This window comes from Naegleria fowleri (genome assembly GCF_008403515.1).
Source record: "Naegleria fowleri strain ATCC 30894 chromosome Unknown tig1, whole genome shotgun sequence".
Classification (NCBI taxonomy): Eukaryota; Heterolobosea; class Eutetramitea; order Acrasida; family Naegleriidae; genus Naegleria; species Naegleria fowleri.
In genome coordinates this window covers 437,179-461,058 of record NW_025407933.1, presented here as the reverse complement: position 1 = coordinate 461,058, position 23,880 = coordinate 437,179, and the positions used below count along the sequence as shown (strand labels likewise).

The following is a 23,880-nucleotide window of genomic DNA, read 5'->3' as shown; positions in this document are numbered from 1 at the left end:
TGATTACAATGAAGGGCAACACTAGCTGGGAGTAACCGATAAAGGCAAGTTCTTGTTTGAAATGAGCATTTATTAATGAACGAGAATCATGATAGTACGGTACCAACATTCACTTTCTTTGTTTGAAGGGTGTGGAGTGTCTTCTCCATTGGTTCGCCACACACTTCAAATTTTTAGTGCACCATCGTCCTTTCCTTGTCTCAGCATCATCCTCTCAAAAACCGAATTCAAAAAAATGATGCATCATCATCAGACACAACGACATCGAGTCTCATCATCAAGAAACTCAACCACATCTCCGATCGCAACAATGGCATCTAACAGACCAAGTGATGCACTTGAAACATCTTTGAATCATGATCACATGGAGGATGAACATCAAGAAACTCCCGAAGAACGTATCAACAATAGAATTAAATCCATTCTCAAAAAGTTACCCTCTAAGAAGGAGGATAACCCAATTAAATTTAAATCATTCTATGAATGTATCAAGGATGTTAAAATTATTTCTGATGTTCAATATGACACTCGGAGAAGAGAAGATTCCAAAGATGAGACCGATACGACCACATTCTTCTATGACAAAATGTTAGAATGGGATGAATTGAATTTAACGGTTCGTATATTGTTTTTTGACTTTTCACCTTTTTTTACTCTCTTTTTGAAAAACACTTTCTCTTACACTGGAATGCATCACTTTCACTCTATTTTTCAATTGAATTCACTTACTAATATTTAGAAACATTACATTATGTTTAGAAGCAATGTTCAAAATTTTGTTCGAACTCTTCCAGAAATGCTTCATCACAAGGAAAAGATTTGTGATATTTTTATTCATCACTTGAGAATTAAGGATTCACTTGCATTTCAACCTTTATTAGAGTAAGTTTCATTCATTGGTTCATGAAATTATTGTGCGTGCTAACATTCATATATGACCGTGTGTTCTATATATGAATCCATCCATCCACGACACTCCAACATGATTCACTCAACAACATCTCACTTTCAATAACAAATTCTCTCAACCGAATACCCAACACCTTCACTTCGCATCACCTTCACTTTACACTCCATTCACACCTTCACAAAGTCTCGTGACCATCTTTGCCAAAGATCTCAGACAAGAATTCTATCCATTACTTCCTCGTCTATTCTATCCTATTGTCTATAACATTTCATCGACTAATACTGAATTGAATGCTCTCATTTTCAAATGTTTAGCATTTCTATTTAAATATTTACAAAAATATATTCTAAAAGACATTTCTTTATGGTTTGAAAAGTATTCCAAGATTCTTTCCCATAAAAAGTGGTACATTCGAAAATTTGCAGCAGAAAGTTTTTCATTTCTCATTAACAAACTCTCAGATTCTGAATTGAAAGAATATGTGAGAAGAACATTTGAATTACTCATTTCAAAACCCTCTCAAAATATGTATGATGGAACAAGTCAAATGTTTTTTGAAGCCATGAAAGGAGTACTTGGAAATTATCATTCAAAAATGTCAAGATTATTACCTCTCTTGTTTAGACAATTGGATTGGAATGAACATTCAACAGATACTGTAAAGAAACAATTATCAGATATTGGAAATAAGTTTACACTTGTTGAAAAGTGTTTAATACTATTAAGAGATTATTCAAAGAATAAGCAAGTAGCAAAACAAGTTTGGGATTTACTTGTTAAGGAATTTGAATATTTAGTGAACATTTGGAGTAGAGTTGAGTCGAATCATGATGATGGTATTACTACTAGTAGTAGTGGTGGTGTTGAAAGTACAACTCGTACAACTTCTCTTGATAAACTCTCTCTCCAAATTGGACATGTCCTTCAATGGATTCGAGTATTCACCACGACCGTTGAACGTTGTGATGAAGAATCCATTCTCAAACTATTGAAATGTATCAATCGCAAAGAATTAATCTCTGAAATGCCACCACAAACAGCACAAGCATTATTTTCATTCATTACTGACATTGTGGATACCATGCAGAGATCTGATTTGATTGAAAATTCTCACAATTTACTCTATAATTGCTTCTTTGTTAAGGACAAACAAACTGTTTATACTTTTTACAAAAAGTTAATGACTAGTGTTGGTACTGAAGAAGAATCCAATACCATTGTGAAAGAATTTTTAAGATTTGTGAATAGCGATATTGAAGACAATATGGAAAGTACCATTTCATTCCTATTGAATTTTATTCATACAAATTTAACCGATGAACATTCATTCTTGGAATATTCACAACTCTCTGAAAAGAATTCTAAATTTGTTTCAGTCATTCAACAGCAACTCTCAGAACGATTGAATCATTTAATGAAAATGAATCCAGAGGAAGTGATGAATTACTTTTCACATCATCATTCACATGCACTGATCACTTGGGGAATGCTCAATGTTCTCTCAACCTATGGAAAGAAATCTGAACCATACGCCAAACAAGTATATCAAATGTGTATGACATTTTTGAATCAATTTATTCCTCTTATTGAAAAGACCAAAACAATCCACAATTGGCCAACTCCACAGAGAATCCATTCGACTATGATTCCTACTAGTTTGACTAGTTCAATTCCAACAACAACAACAACGATTACTACTACTCCTGCTACTAGTTCAACTCCAACGACTTTCAACTCTACAAGTGAAGGAAAAGACTTGACTAAAAAGGCAAAGAAAATCATTCAATGTATTCTCTCTCAAACAATGATTGTACTCATTCAAGTCATTCCATACACCAAGAATGCACTCTCTAAATTGTTAGAATCTTTTATGAATATGGTCTGTAAATTTGGAAGAGATTCTCTTCATGTGTTGATGGCATTTAATTTATATTTAGAAAAATTAAAACAAGAAGAAGAGAACCATGCTGCCACCAATACTACTACTAAGACTACCAATACTTCCACCACTACTGCTACCAATACCACTACTTCCATCGAAGTCACTCACCCATTCTCCAATGCAAGATTTAAACAATTAGCAAAAGCATTGAAATATAATTTACAAAGCAAATCAGATAGATTGAGATTGGAAACTCTCAAACTTTTAACACATTTTGATCAAGATGAAATTCAAAAGGGAATGACTTTGAATAAGATTGAAACTACAAAATGTGTCATTTTAGAATATTTGAAAGATTCAGAAGAGTGTGGATTTGATTTTGATCAATCTCGAACTCGAGTAGTTTTATTAGAAAAGGCAAATGAATATTTAAAGAGATATCATTCATCCATTCCTCAATTATACAAATCTCTACTTTCTCATTACGTATTTGGTGCTTACTATACCAAATATAGTATTGTGTGGGAACCAGCTCATCATTTGGCACAAAGTGTGAGTCGAATGAATTTCACTGAATTTTGGGAATTACTCATTTCAAATCTATTACATGCCTATGATAAATATGGACAGAATAGAAAATCTTGGCAATCTGAGAAATCCATGATTTATCGATCTAAAAAACATTCTTCTGATCAATATACCATTAATTTTGAAACTTATTCAAGAAATGTAAAGAAAATTGAAAAGATTTCAGATATTGAAACAATATTTGATCAAGTCATGAAAGATGACTCGAAAGAACACACTCATTATGAAACCTATCTTCCAATGATATTCAAAGATTTTTCAAATTGTGCCAAAGACAATGTTTCTCATTGCCAATCCGATATTATCAAAGTATTTCATGCATTCTATGAAAATGAATTTAAAGATCATGATGTTGAGAATGTAGTGATGAATTTCCCATCGAGAAATCCAATGACTGAACGATTAGAAACACTCATTGCTCTCATTTCAGAATTCAAATCTGATTTTTATTCGAGTTCACATGAAGAATGTGTGAAAATTAGACAAGTTCTTTTTCGATTATTCTCCACAAGTACTCCATCCATTCAATCTCTTGTATTGAAATGTCTCTCCAAATTTGAAAATTTACCTTATTTAACTCATAGTGTGGTGAGATGTCTTTCCAAAGTGATTAATTCCAATCGAAGTGTTCAAGCTCTCTCTAAATTGAATTTCACACTTCCAACTCATGTTCCAGAGCATTATCAATCTGATTATGTGAACATGTTGTTGAAAGTTATTGAACCTTATCTATTAATGTATGACATGCCAAAGAAGAAGGGAAAGAGTGGAAAGGATAAGGTCATTAAAAAGTGGAAAACTCGTGTGCATCAAGTGATTGAATTTTTAGGAGAATTACCACCAAATGTATTGAAATATTTCATTGATTCACTTTTTACAAGATTTAAGAATAAGGATGAAGGTCATTTTTCAGAGGATTTGCTAAAAACAAATACATTCCAATTGAGATGGTTGTTGGATATCATTGAAGAAATTCTCACCTGTATGACTGGAAATTATCATTATTTTTATAATGAAGTGTTAGAATTACTTGTCACAATTATTGAAATGAGAATTGAGGTACAAGAGGTGGAAGTGGAGGAAGATGAGGATGATGAAGATCAAGAAGAAGAGGAAGAGAATTCAAAAGACAAGAAAAAGACTCCCATTCATGATAAAGAGAGTCATGATCACAATAGGATGAAATCAACTTCTACTGAGAATAACAAGATGGATATTGATGATGATGAGAATGCCATGCTTGATGAAGAAAATTTCGAGAATGAAAGTTCTAAAGAGGAAGAGGAGGAATCCATGACTACCAATGATGATGATGAAGAAGAAGAAGAGGAGTCTCTCGAGAAGGAAACTTCACAAGAAGATTCTCTTGGACCAAATTCAAACAAGGAACATTCCATTGGAGCAAATTCAAATAACAAAAAAGATTCCATTGGAACACAACATTCTCAATCCTCTCTCCTCTACCTGAATCAATCCTCTCAATTCAAATCCTCCAAACAAAAAGTATCTCTCACACTCACATTCAGAAGAGCAGTTGATTTATTGACTCTATTCTTTGAGAGAAAACAAGAATATGAATTCTCTGTCAATTTCACCAATCATGTTGTCTCTATTTTCACAAATTTCTTCAACAAGATTCATGATAAGAAGAATATTGTGATTGAAGAATTACCAGCCTATTTTAGTATTATTTATTCATGGTTCGATATTCCTAAATTATACTATTTAATCAAATACTATGAAAAGGAATTAATTTACAAATTTATAGAATTAATTGATGAATATAATGTATCACCACAAGTCTTTCACACTTGTCTCAACATTTTAGAAAAGATGATCAACCATCGAGATGAAATATTCATGAATTTGAATGTAAAGAATTTTCCAACCATTTCCACAGACATTGAAAATGGACTCACCATTGGCACTAAAATATTTGAACCTCCATTAGTGAATCGAATTTTGAATGCATTCCATCATTTGTATCATGAACCAGTGAATTCAAGAAATTCCTATAACAGAAGATGTTTCAAAATTATTGACAAATTGAAGGCATACTTTGATGAATCATCACCTGCTGATATTATTCTCAATTTTTATGGTGGATCGATTCGAGATGGTGTAACACTTGAAGAAGATGAAGCACATGTCTTGTTACATCTCTTTAAAAAGTATCTTTTATATTCCAGTGAAGAAGTGAAAAGAACTTATATCATTTACTTTTCTAAAATGTTTATTAACAATAGTGAAACTATATTTAGAAGATCACTTTGTGAAATTATTGAACAATTAGCTCATGGATTTAATATGAGTGAAACATTGAAATTCACTTCAAGAATTATTAATGGTTTAAATGCTCAAGAAGATTCTCATCTCACTCAAATGGACTCTTCCAGTCGTGTGAAAATATTTAATGAAATTTTAGATCGAAAGTCATACATTCAATCACAATTAGGAGAAATTGAATTGTATCCCATTGTTGGTAATTTACTCTTCTTTTTGAATCATAAGGAATGGATTCTTAGAGATGGAGCATGTAAAGCACTCACTCATGTTCTCATTGATGCCATTGTGATGGGAAGAAGAAATTGTTCGACCAGTCTTGTTCAAGAAATTGGTGGAAAAAAGGATTCAAATGTTTTACCATTTTCAGAAATTTCAAAAACACTTCTCTTCTATGTGAAGAGAGGAGCATTTTCTTCTAAATTATTAGATCGAAATGAAATGATGATTGTCTTTGCCAAATTAGTGGACTGTATGGATGAATTGAAAGATGCAAAACCATTTTCAAATGCTTTGAATTTAATCTCTGATCAGAATATGAATAAGAAATTACAAGGAGTTCAAATGATTTGTTCATTAATTACTCCCTTAGAATCATGTTCCATTCCACAATCATGTATTTATGAGATTGTTGCTCCACTTGTTTATGAATTAATGGTCATTGATGATTCGAATATTCAAGAAATGATTCGAGGTCTCTCTGTCTATCTTGTTACACATATGGATTGGAATTATTCACATTCCATTCTCAATCAATTTGTAACCATGATGGGTGGATATGGTATGAAAATACTCTCCAAGAGAAAAAAAGATGGCATTGGATATTATTTGTCAAATTGTGGATGTCTTTCCATTTGAAAAGATGCATCTCGATGAATTAGAAGATGAACAACCACAGGATGAACAAGAGAATGAACAGAAAGAGGATGAGAATGAACAACAACAAGATGAACAACAAGATGAACATGTACAATTAGATCATTCACTACAAAAATTCTCTTCTTCTCAATCCAAAGGCAAGCGAATGAAAAGATACTTTTTAAGAGATTTTGTTCCCAAAGTTACCAAATTCTTATGGGATAAGAAGATGGAAATTTATGTCATGCGTATGCAAGTGTGTTTCTTAATTATTAAGGTATTAAGAAGATGTGATAAAAGACAATTAGATGCTCAACTCTCTAAAATGGTATTAGACGTATTAGGAAAATTGAAGAGCAAAGATGAAGAACAACAAAATGTTGCTGGAAAGGCACTCATTGACATGTTCAAAGAATTGGGATCAAGTTACTTTAATTTCATGTTAGAAAAGATGAAATCTGTTCTCTCTGAAGAAGGTTATCAAACAGATACTTTATATATTGTATTGGAAAATTTATTGAAAGTCATGTCCTATCAAATGATGACTACTACTAGTAGTAATCAAAAGAGTAATCCTATTCATAATACTACTAGTAATATAAATAATAATAATAATACTAGTAGTAGTAGTAGTAGTAGTAGTAGTACAACTCACACTCCTCCCATCATCATGTCCACACAAACCATTCACAATGTCAATGTTATTCTATTGAGTGAAATTAATTATCCACCTTTGAAAACCTACAAGAAACGAAAAGTCTCTCGATTTGATACTGAAAAACTTGAAGAGATGGAAGACAATTCAGAACAACAACCAAATTCCAAACATTTCAAATCCAAACATCAAAATACTCTCTTCAATTGTTTTGAATTACTTGGATCTATTATTGATATCAAACGTTGTCTCAGTACCATTATTGAAGATATTCATTTCAAACTTCGACGAGTACATAATGCAGAGATTTTAAAGAGATTTGAATTTGTATTGAAATTCCTTCTCAAAGGTATTATGAGAAATCGAACATTGAGAGATCATTCTGAAGTGTCAGTCAGTAGTGGTTATAGTGGTACTAATAGTAGTGGCAGTAGTGGTACTAATAGTAGTGTCAACAATTTGAGTGACAATAAGTATACTCCAATCAATGCCATGGATTGTATCATTCAAGCATTGAATCAATATCGTCTCTATAAGAAAACTTTCAAATCTCTCACCGACAATAATCGTTATCACTCTGTGAAAATGACTAAAAATAGACTTGAAGAGAATTTCCTAGTTCAAAAAGAACCAGGACGACAAGGTGCCATCGATCAAGCAGATGATATGAAAATGAGATTACTCGCTGGTCTCATTGATAATTCTCATATTATTGTTCAATTCTATTTGAAATTCTTTGAAAAGTGTATGAAAACTGGAAAGATTCATTTAGAGCAACACATTTCATCGATTGATAGTGTCATTCCATTACTCATCAAATATGTGAGTGGAAATCATTTATCAGTTGCATTGGTAGCATTTAGAATATTAATCGAATGTGCAAAAAGACTTCCAAAAGCATTTAAATCTTTGAATGAGAACAAACAAATGTTATTAGATGCAACATTTGATATATTAACCAATTCAGGAATTGATTCTACCAATACAGAGACATGGGAAACTATTTTCACTGGATTGAAATACTTTTTACAAAGTGATGTTTCACAAAAATTCCCATTAACAAGTGGACAATTAGACATTTTATTAGACATGTTGAAAATTGAAATCTCTTCAACAAGAAAAACCTATTCCATTCAAACCTTCCAAGTTCTCAAGACTCTGATTGATCGAAAGATTCAATCTCCACAAATTTATGATTTAATGGACAAGTCTAAAACAATTCTATTGACAACATTGAATGTTGAAATTCGAACACTCATTGTTGAAATGTTAGTGAACTTTTATTTGAACTATCCATTCACAAATGAAGTGTTACAAGAGAAACTCAATTATCTCTTCAAGAATGTATTGAATGAACACATGTCACAAGAATCAAAATCAGCCATTTTGAGTGTCATTCAAACCATTGTTAAGAAATTCCCAAATTCATTTTTAAATGATAAGACTGAATTGGTTTATTATCCACTTATTTTGGAATTAGAAAAACAATGCAAGAAGAGAGGACTCTCCGGTGAAAATCAATCCATTTCACAAATCATTCAACAATTAAGAGAAATTCTTCAACACTTTGTCAAAGTATTGAATGATGAAAACTTTTCAAGAATTATTTCAATCACTGTTACATGGTTAACTTCACAAGACAAGTTGAAAGGTGTTGCATTGAATTCCATTCTTGTACTCTCTCAAGTGAGCAATGGAACTCGATTGAAATCAAAGAGTGAATTTTATCAAGTCATGTTACCAGAAATTACTCATGTGATTGAACATGGTGAACAATATATTGAGAAACACTCTTCTCTCTTGTTAGAATGTTTGGAATGTATTTATAGTTTGTTTAACAATTCTCTAATTGGAATGACTCAATTGGATGAGATTTATGAATTTTTGTTGAATTTAATTTGCAGCAATCATGAAGCAATGAAGAATGAAGTGAGAGTTGAATCTTTGAGAATCTTTGAATTATATGTATCAAAGAAGAAGAAGAAATTGAGAGAATCCAAGATTTTGAATGATATTCCATCTCTTGAAAAGATGATTTTCAATATTTGTAATTTATTTAGAGCTCGATTTATTTGTGATGATTCTGGAGTGGTTGTTATTGTGAAAGTATTTATTTATATCTTTGGATTGTTATTGCAACAAAGTATGGAGAGTAGCAACACTCATTCGCAAGATATTCTTCATCGCGTGTTCAAACTCTTGAAAAAGATTTCCAATCAATCGGAAGATTATGACACGAATGAGACCATGACCTTTAGAAGACATACTCTATTGAAATTATTTGTTGGATTATGTGCTAAATATCAAGATCGAATGCAACCCTATCTCATTTACATGACTCCTCTCTTGTATCGATGTATTGAATTTCCAAATAGAGACAAGGCAGTGGTAACGGATGAATTGGAAAGGTTTGCCAAGGAGTGTAAACAATTAATGATTCAATATACTACGAGTACTATTATTACCAATTGTAATGCATCGAATACCACCACCACCACCACCACCACTACTACTACTACCACCAATACAGCATTCACTCAAGCCTATGAACAAGGTCGAAAAGAAGTGGAACAAAAGAGTTCAAAGAAGAGTATTCTTCGAGAACAAAAAGTACTCCTTTCACCCACTCAATTCGCTAAAAAGAGATTGGAGAGTAATTTGAAAAAGAATATGGCAAAGAAGAGAAAATTGAAGGAACAATCACAAGAGGCAACTGTTCAGGTGAATGCAGCAGTGAGTGGACAAGTGAAAAAGAAGAAGTTGAAATAAATTGATTCCATACTCTGTCAATACCACTTTTTTAAATGTTTAAGATTGTTGTTCGAACAACATGTTGCACGACAGCACTTCCCAATCTGTTGTTGTTGTTGTTGTTGTTGTTGTTCAGAGAAAATGACTCGAGTCTCTTGTTGCCTTTCAAAATAGTCGTTTCGGAGATTGACGTATTTAAACGACTACTTTCATTGTGGGAGCTGATCTAATGATTGGTGATTGTGTCGAGAAACTTGCAACAAGTAATTCGCCCAATAAGGATTCAAAAGTAATTTCGATGGATGAAATTTTATGAGTCAACGAGCACACGGAAAAGAATGCGCTTGATTGAGCCATTGACTATATTTGTTTCATCACAACAACTTGTCCAAGTGCTTTCAATGGCCAAGTCCTGAAGGATTCCTTCATTTGTTCAAACCTCAAGCATACTCAAGTGCCTCTCGTGGTGTGTCTGAGACATGATCGACTACGATCATCGCGTTCCTCGTCGTTTCTTTCCCCAAAATTCCCATCGTCCTCTGTGTTGAACAACAAACCCCTTGAAAAAAACGCTCAAAAATATCTTCAAAAAGGCTTTGCTTCTTCACTCGGAGTCGAGCGATCATTCAAGATTGTTGAATCACAACAACAGAATTGAAGATCGGATTGCAACAATCAATATATATTCTTGAGAAATATATTAGTGGTGTCGTTGTTGATCTTATTGAGACTCCTAAGAAATAGGATCATCAAAAATACTTGCAAAGGTGGTGAAACTCAAGTTGAGAGACCTCCTCCGCTTTTCCTTCTTCACTCTCGTATCGAACACTTGTGTTGATTTGTATCACCACCATTCATATCATCAATCTGATTTGAATTAATCACTTGTTTCATTATTATTAGCATCCGTCGTTCACACCGCTGCGTGCATTTCACAGCGTTTCATCAGCTCACTATCAACATCACTCTTTTAATCCCAGATCTTCCATGATTCTGTCCGATTTGTTGTCATCTTCAAAAATGTCTACTTCTTCTAGTCTATTGACCAATGGTAATATTACCGTTAATCGTTTGGTGATGACCAAACTCAATGCGAGTTCTATTGCTTCTTCTCATGAATGTATACATTCATTATCGACTGCTGCGAGTACCTCTTCTTCTCCTTTATCCCATCATCATTCACAGTCCCAGCTCAATAGTTCTTCAGACAATCATACTACCATCGTGTCTGAGAACAACATCACAACGCATCACTCTCAAAAATCATCTCGTAAAGTTGATGTTCAACAACATGCATCAACAAACTTGTCCTCCTCTCCTTCTTCACTTTTATTTATATCCACTTGTCATCACGATTTAACACTCTCTTCTCAAGCCATTCAACATTACAATTCCGCTCAACAACAGCAAAAAAAGAAAAAACACTCTCCTTCACAGCAGCAGTATCACTCCAATAACAACAACAACAACGCCATGACGAGTAGTCGTGTCGTCGTCGTAGCCATATCCGAACCATCTCCTTCCAGTCATAATGCTGTGAATGGCTCTCTCTCATCATCAACAACAACATCTGCTGTGAGTATTCCACCAACCAATAATAACCATAGTAGTAATGGTAGTAGTAATGGTAGTAGTAATGGTAGTAGTAATGGTAGTAGTAATGGTGATAGGATGAATGATCCCTCTATTACAGCAAATGGTATGCAAGTAGTAGTAGTACTCAATTCTTCTAAAACAAATCCTCCATCGTCATCATTGAATAGCCAAAATTCCGCTTCTTATTCCCATCATTCACAACAACAGAAAAAGAATGTATGGAATGGAAAGACCATGAACAATTCTTCTTCTACTCCTTTACAACACTCTCAACCACACACTCGCAACCAATTTGTTTCTCATCATGTTCAAGCCACCATGAATAATACACAATCGTTTTATGCTGAAAAACATGTGTCGATGACAACCACGACCACAACCACCACTCGTCCTTCCAACAATAGTAATCACCATAATAATCACAACAACCATGGAGGTTCTACTTGCATTCCGAATGGAGGACAGAATGCTACTAGTACTAGTGTGAATCTCTCTTTCAATAGTACTTGCAGTCATAGAAATTCTAAAGCTCCAACCAATCATTTCACTAAAAAACGACAACATGTGATCCATTCTCATTCCGACCATTCTGGAAAGAAAGTCTATAGTGATCAATCATCAATCAGAAAGAATCGAATGAATTCAAAATCCAATGTCTATGATTTGTTGTTGATATGTAAATCTAGAACTATTTATAATGACCAATCCTTTGTCACACATCCTGAAACAAATATTTATAACTTTTTTAAGAGTTGCACTCCATTCTTTCATTTGAACAAGGATGAGTCATGCAAGAGTTATAAATTGAAAGAATTATGGAATTTCTATGATGAACCATATGGAATGGAAGTTTCCATTCGATTACCTCATTCAAAAGAGAATGTTTATTTTGTTCCTCATTTGAGTGCAATTAAATTAGTGCAAAAATCAAAGAAGAATCAAGAGGATGATTTGAAAACTCTCCCTACGAGTTTGAATGCCACTGCCACTCCTTCCATTCCTCCTCCAACTGCTATTCCTAATACCACCACCAGTACTACTACTAGTCCTACTACGAGTACCATGGTGTCTTGTAGTCACTCGGATGACCACCACCACCTCATGACTCCATCTACTAGTACTATCACCACATCTACTCATAGTACTCCACATCACTCAAACAATGGACCAAAAACATCACCAAGTGATGAAGCAGCAGATGAAGAAGAAGAAAAAATTATTTTCGAATTTTATGAAACTGTTTCTCCTGACTTGAGATATCCACTGATTGACAGAATTGAAGAATTGTCAAAAGATAATTCAATTTTAATGGAAGGTACTACGGATGATTTTAATCTTGATAAGAGTTGGTTTTCTATTGCGTGGTATCCAATTCTTTGTCATAACAATACAATCAATTGGCTTAAAGGGCAAATAATAACCTATCACAAGTTTGAACCATCTCGATTCGTTATTGACACACCAATACTTTCATCATCCCATTCGAAAAATGAATTTGATGAATTAATTGTTGAGAAGAGAAAACTATCGAATCAACAACCTGATTTGTGTTACTATGCACCAATTATTGGATTCCTGCCGTACAAACTTAAAAGTGAAACATGGTTTTATGATTTTGTAAATAGCAATGGAAACAACAAGAGAGGTAATCACATGCAACTCGTGGCGCCCTTGTACTTGTTACAGACCTGTCATCGATTGCAACGATTTTCACAGGGCTCACCACATCCTGATTACATACATTGCCTAAAGAATTGTCCCGAGCTTGGTTTGATACCATTATTTGACGCTCATTTGCAACCACAGGCAAAACAATCCAACAAGGAGGACGATAGTGCCCAACAACTTCAATGACAAGTGTGCCACAACGATGAGGTGCATCCACTACATCATTCATTAATCAGAACAAGTGAGTTTTTCACCACAAACCATGATGATCATCATGGTTTAATAATTGTCACATTTCTTTGTGAATGACGAGGATTTGAAGAAATTGTTTGTGGATTTTTTATTCACTTTTGAGTTTATTAAACTTAATCTGATTCCAAATTATTTGAAAATTCTAATGCTTCAGCATCGTCAGCAATCAAAAACTCTTCATCGAAAAAATCCACACATAAAGCTTTGATGAGATAGGGAATGGGTTCAAAGTTGTAACCAACTTCTTGGAAATTTCTCACACTCTGCAACACTTCCACCAACTTGCAACATTTCGAAAAGTTGATCAGGGTAGCACCATTGGATTGTCTGAACGTTGGTTCTAAATTGCAATCTCTAATTGATTTCAAGTAATTGTTAATGGGTGGGATCACTGGATGTTTGGAGGTGTTGATTCTCTTCGACAAATTCTCCTTAGCAATTTCATTTCTTGCAAAGTATGTGTCATGGATGTGACGATAAATCTTTTTAGCTTCCTTGGACCAACTCTTCACCAATCTCAAAATTGAATGATGACTCAATCCACGATAGATTGCAAACAACCCATAAATATTATTCAATTGCAACAACTCTTCACATAATTGACAGAATTTGAAAATAAGTTCAGTTCTCTTGGTTAAATCTTTTTCTCTCAAAATGGTTGAAATGACCCATGTTTCACAATCCTTATTACGTTGAATCAATTGAGTGAGATGTGGTCTCTGAATGGTCGATGAAGATGTCAAATCAAATGCAGCTGATTTTGATGGTGGTGCACTTGGTGCACACAATTCCTTATTATCCACTTGTTTGAAAAATTCAAAATCAATGAGAGAGAGTTGTCGAGCAATTTCTGTTGGGCTCCATTGAGCAAATTCAAAGTTTGATGGTGCTGATGTTGTTCTCAAATTGAGTTTCATTTTGGAGAATCCACTTGGAATGATTGGAGTTGGCTTTTTTGATTCTTTTTCTTTCAACATTTGTTTATCGATTCCAAGTAAACAATGAATCAGAGAGTGTTTCACTTGTTCCAATAAATAGTAACATTCAAATGCTACTTGTTTGATGACCATTGTTAAATCATTATCTAAAAATTCAATCAAACTACAAATAAATGGAGGATTCATATCCGAAAAGTGCTTTTCAATCCATAATTTGATGGACAAGGTGATGTTTAGAATTTGAGCATTCTTGTGTTCATTGTGTGGATCTTGAGCATATTTAAAGAGACATTGTCGAATGAGCATTAACAATTGATTAGGAGTTGTAAAGAACAAGTAACTATAAAAGAATACTTCTGGATATGGCAATGGTTTGTAATCTGCTCCATTCTCAAATAATTTTTCAACTAATTTTTCTAATTTGAGATAATTCAATTGTTCCAATGCTTCCAAGGACATGTGAGGTGTTTCTTTACCAGCATGTAGAATTCCACCATAGGTCAATAATTTTTGCATGTGAAGCTCTTGTCGTGACAATAAACGATCAATGGATTCAATTTTTTCCATTTGATAGACTTCTAACAAGTGATAGAGTACTTCACGAACCATGTGATGCGTTTCACTCGCAGTTGGAAAGAAACAATACGAGAGTATACTTGCCAATAGAGGTTTCCATTTTGGATTTCTCTCTTCGGAAGGATTTAAAAAGAGAGAATGATCATGTGAATGAAACCCAACACCAACATTACCAACACCAACATTACCACCACTATTGCTCTTGTTGTCATGATTGGTTCCAAATCTTGCACCTGGTGGTACTACTGTTGTGGTGTTATTGGGAGTCATGTTGTTAAAGAGACCTAATTTGGTACTCAATGTGGAAGGTACCCATCGATAATAATGAGAGGATTTGTGGTGATGATGATGATGAGGATTATTCATCATCATGGTGGTGATGGTGGTGTTCTTACTTTCCAAGTCTGATGTCCTTGATTTCATAAATTCATTAATAAAGAAGAATGGTTTGAATTGACGAATGAATGGATGTAAATAATTCTCAAAGAGAACTCTCTTATGTTCTGAATCTAAATAGGGAGAGAGTAACAGAATGGACAATAAAAAGTGAAGAGATTTGTCAAAGATTTCATAAAAGAGATAAATCTCATTAGTGGCATTCGAAGTGGCATTTGTAGCAGAAGTTGAATTTGTAGAAGTAGCATTAGAAGTAACATTACCACATTCATCCTGTTGAACATTTTTCAATTCCATCCTTTCCATTCGCAGCACATCACGACTTAATTGTTCAATCAAGTCCTTGGCTTCTGAATGATCCTCTTCTCCACTCAAATATAAACTTAATAAATTTTCCTTATAATGACTGAGAATATGATTCGCTCTTTCCATATACTTGTGACTCTTTGGAATTAAATATAATTGAACAATAGTTTTTTCAAAGAGTTCCAAATAAACTTCATGAAAACAAAGTTGAACTTCAGGTTGATTGTGAATACTCATGAGCATGACAGTGACTTGAAGAATATCAACGAATGAAAGAATATGTAAAGGTTCAAGTGATGAAAAGTATTCACAGAGTTGAGTGGAATCTACATTCTTAATGATGTGATAGAAACATGCAAATAAATCTCCTAATTCATCTGTGAATGTCAAACATTCCGAGATTTCTTGCTTCTTTTCAATAAATTGTTTCACAAAATCAAAATATAAACTTCCAATAAATTGTCGATCTTGTTTGGATTGCAATCGTTCATCAAAATCCATTTTGGTTAAATTATTTTTGAGAACTTTGAGTGAAATGGTTTTCAATTCATCAGTTTTCTGAGTCAATCCACAAATGACACAATCAATGAGTTTTTTAACAATGAATTGATTTTCTGAATCCTGAATGAGGAAATAAAAGTGATCGTGTTCGACAAAAATCTCTAAAAATTGCAACATGTAGAAAATGGCAGTGTCCTTGTTCAATCTCTCTTCAAAGACTGTGAAATATTCCAAAATAATCTCTCGGACATGTTTGAAATCCATGAGGTGAGTCATGTCCTTCAAAAAGAGAGCCAAATCCACATTAAAATTAGTGGCAGCAGTATAAACAGTTGCATCTTTAAATCTCTTTTCAAAACATTCCAATTGAAGAGGAGCCACCAATCGAATGAGTCTTTTCATTCGTTTCACAAGAGATTCAGGTTCAAATTTTTGAGAAGCGACAAATCTAGTAGTAACACTACTCGTACCAGCACTAGTACCAGCATCAGCACTAGTATTACCACTAGTATTATCACCACCACCACCACTACTACTACTACTACTACTACTCGTACCACTAGTAATATGTAATGATTCATTCTCGTTCAATACAATGATATTCTTGGTCATTAAATCAAAGAAGAACCATCCAAATTTCATAATATCAACAGCAGTGAAACCCAAAGCACTCATCTTTCGAATAGGATTCGATTCACTATGAGTTGAAATGATTTGATTCAATGAACTGAATTCATCGCTACCACCAATACCACCAATACCACTAATACCACTAATACCACCAATACCAATACTACTACTACTTGTACCACCAATACCAATACCACTAATACCACCAATACCACCACCACTACTACTACTACTACTATTCTTTGATTTAAAGTTGGAAGAGGTTTTCTTTCGTTCTCTCTGAATGAAATCTTTATAATCACGAATGAGAGTTTCTGCTTGTTTGGGATTGGGTCTTTCAGAGAGAGATGAAAATTGGAAAGTATTGTTTGGGAAGTTGTTGGTGGTGTTGGTGGAGGTTGTAGTAGTTGGTTTGAAATTCAAATCTGAAATTTTTGGTGAAAAGACATTCACATCGATGGGTTTTGGATTCTTTTTCAATTGTTCATTGGCTCTCGTTTCTTGCCAATTTTCAATAAAAGTCATCATTTCATCCAAAATAATTTTAAAAACAGGTTTTTCAATGTCTGGATGTTGTCTTGCAAAATATGAAATGAAAATTGAAATGTAATAATTAGATCTTCCAACAAGATTGGTCACAGTTTCAATTCCATTCAAAAAGAACAATAGACACATGACTGCTTTGGAAATGAGTTCAGGAACAATGACACGAGCTTGTGTAATGAATAATAATTGTTGATCATTGTCATAGTTTTCATTCTGTAGAGTGGTCAAATGCAATGAACCACTCGTTGTTCCACCAACAGCACCTCCTCCTCCTCCTCCACTCAATCCTCCCTTCATGGGTGATTGTAATTTCAATAAAAATAATTTACAAATAAGTGTTAAAAGACCATTCATGACTTTGGGAGCATGATTCAATAACTCGGCAAAATTGGCCTCTCGAAGATTGTCAAGTTGAGATCTTGCTTGATGAAGTAATTCTTCAGCTTTTGAAAAGAATTCATTCGTTCGTGTCATGTGTGGATGTTCCTTTTGGTGTTGCAAGGTATCAAAGATTTTGTAGAATCGATCACAAAGATCTAAAAAGGATGCTGCATAGGGATCTTGAGCGTAAAAGCAAGTCATTGCCTTTGTTCTGATTGTAAAGTAAGAGCTTTGAGAAATTGGTAACTCTGTGTAAACACTCAAATAATTATCCACAAGTTTTTGACTCTTGAAAATTGAAAGAGTATGATAACCATCTTTCACAACACAATGATTTGTGACATCTCTCAAAAATGCAAATCCAATGAGTTGAGTATTAGTGATTCCATCTTGTGATAAATCAATGTCACTATTTTGAGGAGCTCGACCACCTAATCCTCTTATTGGATCAATATCATAAAATTCAAAAAGAACATGAGATTTGTCGACAATATTTGCAGAGGATGGAATTTCAAGTCGAATTTCATCGTAAAATTGTGGTGTTAACTTTTTGTGTGTGAGACAAGTGTAATAAAAATTAAACATATTGTCAGCATTGAAATTATCTGCAATACGTGATTCTTTGGTAGCCGTTGCTGAATCATTCTTTCGATACGATACTTTCACATAAACAGTTCCAGTTTTGGAAAGTGAAGACAAGTCACATGTATCAGGATAAATGTATAGAGTGTTTCTTAAATTGAAATCAATTTGATAATGATATCCATTGGGACTTGTTTGTTGATCCACAATTCTCTCCAAAGGTTCAACGACTGGGAATAATTTGTAAAAAGTATCCAACACAGAGAAGGATCCTTTGGATTTGTCCAATCGAGCCATGACTTTGGATCCTTCATTATCATCTTGCATGAACATACTCAAATCGGTGCTTGTTAATCGAAGACTGGCATGATGCGATTGAGAAGATGTTTTTGATTTACGTGTGGAGAAGGCATGTAAATAGGATGCAAGCTTATCTCGAGTAGCAGTATTCGTTTGGAACAAGAATTTGACTGGCATGTGATTCTTATCATCATCCATATTGAATGTCGAAAAGTCGGCACTACTTCCATGAATGGGGAGATTGGAACTTCCGGACAACCATTTTAGGAAGGTGAGTGTGTCGAAGGGATGGGTGGAATAAGTGGGAATGCGATAGGCCTTATTGATCTTGACTTGTCCCTCCAAGACTTCGATTGACACAGATTGAGAATGGTGAGGATCTATTGTGTTTTCATTCTTTCCTTCATAAAAGAGTTTTTGACCAAATACCATAAATGGTTGACGAAGCATGCTGGCCTTCCAAAATTCCTCCATCATGAAAATGTACTTTTTAGTGGCCTTTTCATTTCCACTCTTGTAGTCTTTCCAAGCATCTTCAATATAGGATCCACAATAAATCTTTTCAATTGTGAAAGCGATATACACATCTGTGTGATTGGGTTTTTCAAAGACAAACATAGCAGAAGGTTTCTCAAAGTTTTGTTTCTTGTTCACAGCTTTGATATGACGTTGTGTGAGTTTACCAAGTTTGTGAAAAGAGTATCCAATGGAATTGTTGTTAAAGTTGCTGTTGTTGAGGTTGTTTTGAGATCGATTACTAGTGCCAATGTTGCTATTGCTGCTGCTGCTGCTGCTACTATTGCTACCACTATTACTTGGTTCAATAAAGAAACAAAAATCTTCAGTCAATTTTGTATCATTTCTCACATCATAGAGTGCAACTTTACAAAAGAATGGTTCCAATAGTCCAAATTTGGATAATGTAAATTCCTCAAATTCAAAGATGAGATACATCAATTTGCTAATATTGTTGTAGAGAGGAGGAACCTTTCTGGTACGATTACATCTCTCAATTTCAGCACCTCCATTCCAGAAATAGGTATTATTGTAATATGAAATGACTCGATGAACATCTTCCAATTCATAGTGTGTGATAGAGGTTTCTGAATATGATTGAATACAATAATATTGTTTGCATATTTATATATATCATGAGGTGAGAATATAAATGACACGATCATTATTATACATTGTATGGAATGATATCATTATGTAATGGAATGATCATTATGATACATTGGAATATTATTATAATTATTGTGATGTATTATATACACATTCATGGAACGAATAATGTGAAGAATGAGAACTCCAACACGAGCACTTACCTGTCGATCGAAATCCTTCAATACGTTTCAAATCTTTTGGACGAATGCCTTTTGCTTTGAGTTTTGTGAAAATACTAACTTTCTTTGTCTTTTTCTTTCCATACAATTGTTCATGAATTTGTGAAACAGATTCACCAGCAATCAAATCCATCTTTTCTTTCTTCTCTTCCATTGGAACAGAGAGTTCTCCATGATTAGTACTACTCGTCGTACTCACATTGTCATCCTCTTGATTGGTTTTTTTAGGTTTCTTTCGAATAAAATCAAAGAAACTTGATCGATTCACTTGTTGTTTGTTTTTGTTTTGAATCTCTGAGAGTTGTCCAATACTTCTCACACGAACAGAACTTGAAGATTTCTTTTCACTATTACTACTTGCAGTGTGATTGTTTGAAGAGGTTTCATTTGAAACTGTCGTTGTGATTGTCATGTATGGACTCACACCACTGCCACTGCCACTCACACCACTACCACTACGACTCGTATCTAAGAAATGATGACTCGAAGCAATGAATGAAGTACGTTGCTGTTCATAATCCTCTCTGTTGTAATTTTGACTTGTGCCATCTGTTGTTGAATTGGTGGTTGTTGCTGATGTGAAAAGTGTTGAATTCAACACCGTTGAATCCTGAGGATGATTGTTATACATACCATAAAATTCATCCTCACATTCTTCATCATCACTATCAATTCTACCAAAGACACTTTGTCGACATGTTTCTTCAAAAGAAGCAATGGTAGATCTCTCTGGATGAGGAGGAGGAGATGCGATTTGAAAATTTGAAGAACTTTGACCACCACTCGAATTGAAGGAAAGATTCTTCTTAAAAGTATCTCCTCCTGAAAGTCTCTTTTTTACAATTCCTCCTCCTCTCTTTAAAGAATTGGAATCAGACAATGACAAGGTTTGATGTTGATAGGATCCTGAAAGTTGAATCACAGTGGATTTACCCATTTGTTCAAATACATTCTTAGTATGAGGAGAGAGGGCATCACTTTCAATGTCTGTGACGTGTTCATTAACCATCATGATTGAACTTGAAGATCCACCATCACTTTCACTTCCATGATCCATCATCATGAGGAGAGAATCTTCTGTGTCATTGTATAAATAATCATTGGTGATGACATCGATGGTGGCACGAGTATTAGTGAGGTTGTAATTATTATTATTCACAGAAGAAGCAGTACTGGTCGTTGTCATTATGGTATTTTGATTCGTAGACATGATGGGATGAACACGAGGAATTCCAATCGAACTGTTATATTCTCCATTTTGAATCATCATGTCTCTTTCAAATTTGTTGTAATTCACAGTCAAAGAAGAAGGTTGAGTCATCATGAAAGATGAGCCACTACTATTACTACTCGTATTATTATTACTGCTCTGAAAGACTTGATTATTTCTTGGTGAACTTCTTTTAGGTGTTGAAACGATGTGATGAGTGCTGTAACTGTTGTTGGTCGTGTGGTTACTCGCACTACTTGCAGTACTTGAACTACTTGGCATTCTTTGAATGGTCGTGTTAAAATGATCCGATCCAAAGGAGGAGGAGGAGGAGGTGATGTTGTTGTTGTTGATCGTGTTGTTGTTGTTGTTATTGTTGTATGGATGATTGAGTGTTGTGACCATTCCAGATAAATTCATGGCTGGAATTTGATGTAAGGAATAATCACCACTTGTTGAGGTTCCTCCTCCAATCGATCCATTCGATGACGATGCCATACTGTTCTTGTTTTTCGATTGTTGTTTTTGATGATTAATGACTGCATTCACGAGTAAATTTCCATTATGTTTTTTAGTGAGAGCATTTGATGGACTGGATGATGTTGCTGCTGTTGTTGAATCTGATGCAGTATTAGTGTTATCATTGATGGATGAGAGATCACTCTCTTCTTCAAATTCATCCAAATCATCATCATCATCTTCGGAATAGGTCAATTCATTGGAAGAGAGAGCATGACAAGTTGCAATAGTGCAGTGAGGAGGATGATGAGGTGATCGAACATGTTGTGTTCTTTGTGTGGTTCCATGAAGATGCTGAGGATGAGAGGATGTTGCGGATCCTGAGGAGGTGGTCGTGTTGTTGTTGTGGTGGTGGTGGTACTGTTTTGATGCAACATGGTTGTTGTTGTCGTCTTTGTGTGCAGTTGTTGTTGTTGTTGTATCATTAGGATTGTTCTTACTAACACCACCATTGCCACTCCCATTGCCACTACTACTATTAATATTCAATGAAGAAGTGATCGTCAATGCTCCTCCATAATGGGTGGTGTGTGAAGAGAGAGGAGATGCTTGAAAATGTGGTGGCTGTGGTTGTGGTTGTTGTGGATAAAGTTTTAAATGTGGATTTCCAATCATCATTAAATGTTCTTGTTGTGAAGTGATGAATGGTGGTTGAGTCATTACCATGATCATATTGGGATTCTTAGAGGATGAAGTATTCGTAGCTGTTGTCACAGTACTATGATGACTATTGGTGGATTTGGGTGATTGCATGACTGATTCTACATAATGAAAATACAAATGTGGTGGATGGACTTGATGATAATTGGATTGTGTGAAATCATCCATCGTTAACACAGTCCAATCACCTAATATCATGTTCACATTTTCATGATCGATGGATCTCACTCGATGAGGTTGTTCTTCATAACGCTCTAGAAAAGGTCTTAGATCTTTGTGATATCGGTTATTAATTGGAAATTCATTGAGGTCATGAATGAGATGAAAAGGATTATTCATTGGTGGTAATAGTGAATGAGTGGTGGTGGTGGTGGTCAATGTGGTGGTGAGAATGTTGTTGTTGTTGCTGCTGCTTGTGTTTTGTACAAATCCTTCATCGATGTTGTCAGTGGTGTTGATGGTGTTGGTGGTGTTCTGTACTGGTGGTAATCGATGGTTGTTCTGGTCCAGGTCAATATCACCACCACCACCACCACTACTTCTACTATGAAGTGTTTCATCATCATTCATCACACCACCACCACCAGTACCACCACCAGTACCACCCGAGGTGTTGTTGTTGAGTGATGATGATGATGATAATTCGGATGATGATGCTACTGCTGTTGTTGTTGTGGTTGTTGTTGTGGTTGTTGTTGTGGTTGTTGTTGTGGATGTATTCATGGTGCCATCCATCGACCCGCTGCCAATCATGTTCTTTTCAAAGTGCGATGATAACGATGATGGTTGTTGAGTCAATAATAATGCGGTCGTAGTAGTAGTGGAGATGGGAGAAGAAACAGGGTGGTGGTGGTGGTGATTATCCTGTTCGTTGTTGTTGTTGTTGGCCAAGTCTAGAGTGGTAGAGTTGAGTGATGATGATGATGGTTGGCTAGCCATCACAACATTCGTTGGCAAAGACATTTGCGATGATTAATGATGATTTGATGAAAGGAATGATGATGATGATAGGTGTTGTTATTCTACAGAACAGATTCAACTGAAAATTATTTAACTCTGAATAATTCCTCTCTATGTGTTCAATGGATCAATCACTACTGAATGGCCAAGAAGAAGAAGGAGAGTATAAGGTGTTGTTGTTGTTCTTCTTGTGAGCGTTTGAGATTCTATCGGCGACTCTATGGAGAAAATTATCCTTGTGAAGAAGGAAATCGCAATGGTTATTGAAGAGGCAGGTGAAATCTACTTCGTTGTAGATACGGCTCTGATAAAGAAGAAATGGCGCAATATTTTATTTTGTTGTGCTTGACAGGTTGATTGATGTGTTTAAATGGCGAACTTACATCATTCCAAGACCAGAAACTTTAATGGCTTCGTGTATCCTTTTTATTCTGTTTGAACAAATCCTCATTCTATTGAATTTCTGTCAGTTGTCTGTGATGACGATGATAATTGCTCTGTCCCATTCAATTCTACTGTTGTCTTTTTGAATGCCCGTGGATGATTATATAACAAGGGAAGAGAGAGATAGAGAGTGAAAACCCAA

The 23,880-nt window shown here is 34.7% G+C and overlaps 3 protein-coding genes across 3 annotated transcripts; 2 read left to right on the top strand and 1 right to left on the bottom strand.

Annotated features, from left to right (window-relative positions):
• Positions 1-235: 235 nt before the first annotated feature.
• Positions 236-9,945, top strand: FDP41_000201 (uncharacterized protein; the record flags this gene model as incomplete). The annotated part of the gene is made up of 4 exons (XM_044705158.1): positions 236-616; positions 740-882; positions 1,094-6,444; positions 6,545-9,945. The coding sequence occupies 4 exons, from the start codon at positions 236-238 to the stop codon at positions 9,943-9,945; spliced, it is 9,276 nt and encodes a 3,091-aa protein (XP_044569875.1).
• A 1,002-nt stretch (positions 9,946-10,947) lies between these two features.
• Positions 10,948-13,377, top strand: FDP41_000200 (uncharacterized protein; the record flags this gene model as incomplete). Its single annotated transcript, XM_044705147.1, has 1 exon — positions 10,948-13,377. The coding sequence occupies one exon, from the start codon at positions 10,948-10,950 to the stop codon at positions 13,375-13,377; it is 2,430 nt and encodes an 809-aa protein (XP_044569874.1).
• A 179-nt stretch (positions 13,378-13,556) lies between these two features.
• FDP41_000199 (uncharacterized protein) lies at positions 13,557-23,297 on the bottom strand (the record flags this gene model as incomplete). Its single annotated transcript, XM_044705134.1, has 3 exons — positions 13,557-19,702; positions 19,928-20,518; positions 20,579-23,297. The coding sequence occupies 3 exons, from the start codon at positions 23,295-23,297 to the stop codon at positions 13,557-13,559; spliced, it is 9,456 nt and encodes a 3,151-aa protein (XP_044569873.1).
• Positions 23,298-23,880: the final 583 nt, after the last annotated feature.